Source organism: Diprion similis, chromosome 10 (assembly GCF_021155765.1).
Source record: "Diprion similis isolate iyDipSimi1 chromosome 10, iyDipSimi1.1, whole genome shotgun sequence".
Taxonomy (NCBI): domain Eukaryota; kingdom Metazoa; phylum Arthropoda; class Insecta; order Hymenoptera; family Diprionidae; genus Diprion; species Diprion similis.
In genome coordinates, this window is record NC_060114.1 from 1484970 (window position 1) to 1493895 (window position 8926).

At 34.8% G+C, this 8926-nt stretch overlaps 1 protein-coding gene across 1 annotated transcript; it reads left to right on the forward strand.

Moving 5' to 3' along the window:
- Positions 1–7582: 7582 nt before the first annotated feature.
- LOC124411350 (zinc finger BED domain-containing protein 4-like) lies at positions 7583–8643 on the forward strand. The gene is made up of 2 exons (XM_046890443.1): positions 7583–7721; positions 7880–8643. Exons 1-2 carry the CDS (start codon positions 7583–7585, stop codon positions 8641–8643), a joined length of 903 nt encoding a protein of 300 aa, XP_046746399.1.
- The last annotated feature ends 283 nt before the right edge of the window (positions 8644–8926 follow it).

The window sequence follows — 8926 nt, forward strand, 5'->3', positions numbered from 1 at the left end:
GAAAAAAATTATGATATTTTTGATACCGACGAGATAAAAATAATCGAGTTTTTGACCAAACGTTTCAAAGAAGGAGCAGAATATGGTACGCTCAATTCTGATCGAGCGGCAATTACGCTGATAGCGTCCAAAAAATTGTCAGGAGATGAGATGATAAGCCGATTTATGCGCGGCGTCTTTAAGCAGAGACCGACGCGAGCAAAATATGCGACTACATGGGACGTCGACCCAGTTCTCGATTATATAGAAAATATTTCGGCGAAGGACGAACTAAATTTGAAAGAACTTTCAGAAAAAACTGTCTTACTATTGATGTTGACTACAGCTCACCGCCTGCAAACTATGGCCTTGATAGATATAGGTAATATTAAGGAAACAACGACAGGTATTGACCCATACAGCACGCAAGATTGCAGCAGTGTCTCAGCAACATTGCTAAATCTCGTTTTCATTGCATTGCATTGCAATGTTGCTGCAAAATCTTTGCAATGTAACATTTGCAGCATTGCAAACGAAATGTTACGCAATGTGTTTGCAATGTAACATTTGCAGCATTGCAAACGAAATGTTACGCAATGTGTTTGCAATGTTACTGTGTAATGTGTATATATACGCGTGCATGATAAATTTTTATATTAGCAATAATATATATATATATATATACATGTATTTAATATTTATATGTAAGTGGATGTTGACGGAAAACTTATAATATATTACATGTAGGACTTTTTTGTTCATATTTCGCGCGTGCGAGATAAAATTTCGTATACTCGGTCGTTGACCTGCTACGTCACCGCTTGGCGCGCGTTTTCAGCGTGTTCGGTGAATTGCACCGAAGTGGCGATCAAAGTGTACGGCGTGTATTGCACATCGTGGCTATTTTCTTGGCAAGTAAGTATACAATATATAATTAATTAAATGTATATATGCTGCGAAAGGCTACGAAATTTTTGTCTTTGGTCAATAGTATATACAGAATTCGTCATGTATTTCTCCTTCGCTTGCGCCGCTTGCCTGCATTGATCATAACCTCAATTCTCGGGTGCTTCGTTCAAAAAGCGAGACCCACGTGTAAGCATGTTACTGAATATTCGTTCCTAACTCAGAACTCGCCTTCCATTTTTAATATCTGACACTCTCACGCTTTCTTTCATCAACTGTTCACACTCACAATCAGATCGAGATCTATCGGTATTAAATCTTCTAAGCCAATGTATTTCAATTTTTCTGAATTTTAGAAATTTTTTTTCGCGAATGGTACTCTTACGTGTGTGGCCGAATAATCCATGACATAAATTGATTTTCATATTTTTTTATAAGTGTAGGTGGGTCAAGGTTGTTATAGGGTTCCTGACAAATCATCTAACGTTGCTGGTCCACTCAGCTTGTGTCTAATAACGAATAACAAATCATCCACATCGATTATCTACGTACTTTTCATTGAGGTAAATATCAAAATTCTGAAATAAGTTCATAGTTGCATAAAAAAATTCATATAATATAGACAGTGTATCAAGATGAACGAAAATTATAAGAGAAAAAGAATTTCACAGTATTCCGATAGACATGTCAGGCGGAAAATTAAAAATGAAGTAGATTCTATTGTTGGGTATGCCAACTGTCTACCATGCAACGAATCATATTCAGAATCCTCCGATGATGACATTCCGTCAGGTTACAATACTAACATATCTGATGATAGCTATATGTCAAGCGTGAGTAATGAAGCGAACGGTACAGACACTGCGCAATGCGATCCTCTTTACGATTCGAGTCATGATGATACAATCCGTGAAGATGATAATGCAAATTCTGACAGCTCTGATTTTGACATGCTGGATAGAAACAATGGGGTAATAGAACACATGGTACCAGTAGCGACTGCAAGTGAGAATGAATATGTCAGTGACACAGCAGAATCAATAGCTTCTGTAGCCAATGTAGAAAAAATTTTAGTTGATTTAACTTCTTGGGCGCTCAAATTTAATGTGCGACACAATTGCCTTTCTGCCTTATTGTCAGTATTACGAGAACATACTGACCTGCCAAATATTCCAAAAGATCCGAGAACATTACTCAGTACTCCAAGGCAATCTGAAGTAACGACCATTGCAGGTGGTGAATATTGTCACTTTGGGTTGAAAAGAGTATTGAGTATTATTGCCAAACAGTATGAAAATATTGATAACTGCACACAAACTATTGAACTCTTGATTAATATCGATGGCGCTCCACTTTCCAGTTCATCAAAATCTTGTATGTGGCCAATTCTCTGTTCTGATCCAATTACCAAACAGGTTTTCGTTATTGGTGCTTTCTGTGGCAAAGAAAAGCCAAAAGATGCTGCTGAATTCTTGAGACCTTTTGTTGACGAAGCAATTGATGTCATTACCCATGGATTTTTGCATAACGAGCACATAATTCAGGTTAAAATCACTGCGTTAATTTGCGATGCACCTGCAAAAGCATTTGTATTGAGTGTGAAACATCATACTGGGTATTTTAGCTGTACAAAATGTGTTACTGCAGGGCAGTATATTCATCGGAGAATATGTTTTCCCGAAGGGTCTATTACTAGCAATCTGCGAACAGATAGGAAGTTCAGGAATAACCAATATGAAGAGTATCAACTTGGTGACACTATTATAAAGAGTATACCAAATTTCGATCTTATATGTAATGTGCCACTGGATTACATGCATCTACTGTGCTTGGGTGTAATGAAGAAATTGATTCTGCTATGGTTAAAAGGTCCGCTAGCTTTTAGACTATCCGCTCGTGCAATTCAACAAATTTCTGAACGGCTCATAGCATTGCGATGTTATGTACCTGCAGAGTTTGCTAGAAAACCACGATCTCTGTCAGATTATAAGTACTGGAAAGCAACTGAGTTCAGACAATTTCTATTATATACAGGGCCGATTGTTCTTAAAGGCATATTGAGAGAGGACATGTACCTCAATTTTCTCACTCTGCATATAGCTACAACTATCATAGCCAGTCCGAGTCTTGCGATGCACAGTGGAAACGTTGACTTCGCTTATAGGTTATTTGAGCATTTTGTTACATCTTTCGGGTTGATTTATGGAGAACATTATATGTCTCATAATATTCACAATCTGTTGCACATCTGTACAGATGTGAAGAAGTATGGTCCTGTAGATGTGTTTAGTGCCTTCCGATTCGAAAATTTCATATCTTCTATATTAAAAAAGATCAGAAAACCTGAGAAACCTCTCCAGCAGCTTGCAAGACGGTATGCAGAATTGGAATTACTCAAAGCACCTCCTCAAAAACATATAGATCAAAATGCTTTATCAAAATGTCACAATAATGGACCTCTTATCAATAGACGAAATGTAAAAAACCAGTACAAAAAATTACTAACATCGACCTATTCAATCCATTGTGATAATCTCGGTAACGATTGTTGCACTCTTCAAGATGGATCACTAGTAAGAGTTTTGAACATAGTTGAACATAGAGATCGGACAGTAGTCATCATAGGTAAAACACTCATTCCAATCGATGATGTATATACTTCACCATGTAAATCTGGAAAATTATCCATTCAAATCGTGAAAGAGGGCAGTAGACTATATGCCTGGCCTATTAACTCGATAAAACTAAAAATGTTCAGAATGCCATACGGGCGAAATTTCGTAGTTTTCCCTTTAATACACATGTAACATCTCAAATTTGAAGTCGCAGGGCATATTATTTACTTCTTTACTTAACTTTATACAAATTAACTGTTTTAGACTTTTCTACCATTTGCACATCATCGCAAGTTTATTTGGCATCACAGATTCTGAGATGGCTAGTTTGTTGGACAATTTATAAGTTATGTATAGGTACCACGTACCGTCTAGTACCCTCACATACAAATGTTTGATTGTGGTGATATGCAAATGATGCGTGGTCCCAACAGAACTAACTTGCCAAACAAACCTATAGATTCTTCGATATTCTGTGTATAATAATATAACAATTGATCTGTTTCTGATTGATTGTTCTTTGACAAAAAAAACCCACACATTTCGTTTTACATATTTCCATAGTTATCTAAATGCTGCAGTACACTGCATGATCTATCTAGGAAATACTGCTGCTACAATGACAAAGTATTCGATCGTTGAGTTTACTGATGGAATACAAATGGTACCTACTGCTTGGCTCCAGGAGGCAGATAGTATTTGCCTTTGGCCCAACTACACTAGCCAAATAAAAATTAATAAAGCTATTGCACAGCTTGAAACACCATGCCCATTGACTTGGTCGAAACAAACAGTCCTTCGCACATTTGGTACAGCAAGTAAGTCATATTTTCTATAAGCAGCATGCAAATCATCTTACGGAAGGTCTGAAAATTTATGTTCTTAGTTTTTGAGTAATCGATTCCGAAAGCAACCCTCTGAATCATGAACTACATACATCAAATCATATATTTTTAGTGGCCAAATGATACATTGTGTTTTTCATCGCAAAATCATTCTTGTAGATTGAAAATGGGAAATATTAAACTAGCCTGTTGTGGTAAATGATTAATATTTGTTATTCTACAGAGACTCACGGGGAGGGAATGAGCAAACTGAAGATGGCTGAAAAACTATCTGATGTGGACACTGCAGCCTCGGATGAAGAACGTTTGACAGGCAGAAAAACTAGATATCTACGAGCTAAGCGCTGTCTAAGTTCTGACTCTGACGATGAAGAAAACCCACCGCCTCCAAAAAAATTGGCATTGCCACCATTTCCAAAAATGGCCAAGGATTTTGGGGCATCCAACTCTGTGGCAATGCAGCATCCGGTTGACGGTATGAATTTAATATACTAGCTATTAAATAAATTCTGCCTCTAAATCGAATTTTTATAATTTATTTCATTCATAGAATGCATCAAGTTTTTAACCTCCAACTTGATACATAATTATTTATCTTTACAAAAAAATATCTAGTAGCTGATCGTGACGAGGGTCATTTTTTGGAAAATTCCGAAGACGAGTGGACTAACTTTCCTGAGGTGAATACCTCAACGCAATACAAAGACACTACTGGACTGTGTGCATCATTTCAAAAAGCTTCATCAAGTTACAGTGGCAAGATAGTACCCGAAGCAGGACTAACTAATTCCAGCAAATCAACTAAAAAAAATACCTCATGCTCAGATATCTTTCAAAGACCACAGTCTCTCGCAGGTGTTAATAAGTCGCAAGCTGCACTGCTGGAGTCTTCCAATAACAAAACAATAAACAAAATTGTCAACGATTCTCAAGGTTCTCAAGAAGCTGCGACACGACAATTAGGTAAAGCAAATGATATACTGAGTAAGTTTAATAAATTATTGCAATTTCTGATAACTGTCCATTGAGAGTAGCTTCTGCTTACAGTATTACTAGAAGATATCTTGACAAAAATTGTTAGAATCATCTATTGGCTACGTAAATTGGAGGAGAAAATCGATGACAGAAATAGTACCAATATTGCTGAAGATGACGACGAAAATTTGATCGAAGAGGACCACGATTTCCCACTGAAGAACGAAAAAGCAGTGGAAAAGTTTGAAACGGCATTGCAGGATAAGACCTACATGACTAAAATGGTAATTCAATTATTATATTATTCAACGTAGTCTGATATGAGCAACCAATTAATAGTTCTTGTATTTTCAAATATTATATCATTTCTTCATATGTACGTACATACATATATCAAAAATTCTCCAGCTTGATACGCGATTACTGCCGTGCAATCATATTCAATTTGGAATATACTTTAATCAATATACTTTATGATCAAAAACAATCATCGCCCCCTCTGCGGGCTATGAGTTTCTCAAAAGTAATGGCTGTACATTTTAGATCCAATTTATGAAGACTATTGGCGGATCTGCATCGAATGCAATCATTGTGAATATTCTGAAATATACGCTTTCGAATACGGTGGCACTGGATTATAGTTGGTCCGGTGCTAGAAAGAAGAAGCCGTTCAAAGACTTAAACATGTGTAAAATGTTGCTCAGTGAGTCATTTTCACAATTCGATATTTATACAGTAGTCCTTCCTATATATAACTAACTTTTAAGGACAACGCTTTTATCTATTGAGTGTGATTTCTTGATGAAAACTGTAATCAATTAAACGATTTAAATAATCTGAAAAAATTTGAAACTTTCACGAAATACTGAAAATATTTTAGTTGATCTTGAGAATAACTATGTATATTAGAATTATTGTTATATCCAATGTTTATATGATTTGCAGAAACTGTCCGTAGTGTCTCCACCACTATTTCCAATGATGATATCCGCGCTATTGTTTCAAAGTGGCTTGCCCAGGCGAAGCTAAGGCATACCCGAAGCACGTGTGTAATCTGATATATTTCCAAAACATCGTTAATTATACTTTGATTATTATAGTCATTTAATACTAACTGTTTTGCGTTTTTTTAGTATGAAACTAGAACGTGGCATGGCCGCAGATGAGCAAAAAGCCAGCACAGAAAAAGATGCTCTAGATGAGTAGATATGACCCGAATCTCATTATATTTAAACTACACGTGGTATCATTTATTTATATACCATTACTTGTTATAGCATTCTCATACTCCTATATGCTATGACTTTAAATTTACATACCATTACTTTTTATAACATTCTCATACTTCTATAATATGCTATGACTTCAAATTTAAGTATCATAACATATCCAAGTTCCTATTTAATTTTAATTAAATGATTACTACGATATTCTATTATCATATATTGTTGCACATGTTGCTTTCCTTTTCTTTTTTACTTTGATATGAGGACTTTTGAGCATTAATTAAGGTATACTAAAGTTCAAATTCAAGTACCACGGTTTTATATAATCATATATCATTGCATATATGGTGATTCTTTTGTTTTTGTTTTAGCATTTTATGCTTTTATGCAGAGTTATCAAGCATCACAGTATATATAGGTTTACCAAAGTTCTTATGTAATTCTAACGTCAAGTACAAAGACTTTATCTATCGTTGCATACGTTATTCCTTAATTTCTTGCTTTCATTTAGTTTTTTGACATTTTTTTATCTATATATACTAACGATAAGATTTTCGAGTGATACCAAAGTTCCTATAATTAAATTATTGTAACTTCAAGGACAAAGATAATATTTAATTATTATATATTATTTTTATACGGGTGATGTCACTTCAAGTAGCTAATATATACATATACGTTAGTGTGTGTATGTGTGTGTATATATATATATATATATATATATATATATATATATATATATATATATATATATACATACACACACACACACACACATAGAATGTACCTATATATCGTTGGATATTTTTAAGCACATTATATAATACTTGTTATCCTGTAAAAAAAAAATACGAAAAATATATATAATTTCAATTCAAAATGAAAATTTCGATCTAGATTGTATAATTTATTTGAAAGTGACTTTCTATTTCGTATTAATAAAAGAAATATGGCAATATTGACGTAGGAATTTTGCAATATTGCAGAAATTTTGCAATATTGCAGGAATTTTAGCAATATTGCAGGAACATTGCAGATGTTATGCAATAAACGCGGACATAGAGACATTGCTGCAACATTGCAGGAAAGTTGCAGCCACATTGCGCAACATAATCGCAATGTTGCCAATGTTGCAGATTTACGTTGCTGCAACGTTGTAGCAACGTTTCGGTGCTGTATGGGATAGCAAGCAATGAATTAAGAAAAGCCACAGAAAAATAAACAAAGTTAATTCAAGAAGTTTCAACAAGATGGAACAGCACTTATTATATGATTGAGAGATTTTTAGAGTTACGCATTGTAATCCATGATATAATATTTCGTCATAAAACAGCGCCACCTATGCTGAATGCATCAGAACTGTCAGTTCTTTCTTGTGTGTTACTAGTCTTAAGACCGCTCGTAGCTGCTACTAAAGAAGTTTCTGGAGACAGGTACTGCACAAGCAGCAAGGTGATTCCGTTAGTTCATTGCTTAGTTTTAAACATCCAACCTCTCCAATTGAAAGACACACTTGCCAATGAATTGAAATCGTTTGTGCTTAATGAAATTGAAAAAATAATGGGCGCTATCGAGAGAGTAACTTCACTCGCGATAGCAACTGTATTGGATCCCAGGTATAAAAAAATTCACTTAAGAGACGCACTTCCTTGCTCTACAGCAGTCGCAAAAATTAAAGACTTTATAAAAAATACTACACAAAATGTCGAAATGTCCGAATCAGATTCTGATCAATCTGAAAAACAAGAAGAGAGATTTTCCTTATGGGATAATCATCTCATTCTAGTAAGCAAGAATTGGAAATCATCACAATCAGATGATGCAATTTCTGATGAATTATCAATCTACTTGCGTAGTCCAGTAGCGGGAAGGCTCAATGAGAATCCTTTAGAGATTTGGCAAGATCTAAAAATTCAATTTCCAAACCTTTGTAAGGTTGCCTTCAAATACTTAACTATTGTCGGAACTTCTGTTCCATCGGAACGTTCATGTTCAAAGACTGCTCAAATACTTAATCGACAAAGAAATAGAATGAAAGGTAAAAGATTAAGTAAACTTTCATTTTTGCAAAGTTTGTCTGCAGAGCATTGGTCTTAAATAGGTGAAGTGAAAGTTAGTTTTTCAGGTACCTAGATCAAGGCTAGTAGTAAATATGTATTTTTTTTCTTTTACTGCTTTGAAGTTTTGTAGTATGTAATAAAATATTTCTATTAATTTGTCGTTTTTATTTCACTTACAAATGTGGGCATAACTCATCTCAGTCATCTCACCACTATCTTGGTAGTACAATTCTATTCAATTAACACTCATAGAAAATCATTATTATTACACTACTAGCTAAACAGCTATGTCACTCTGGTTTCTGATTCTACATTTAAAC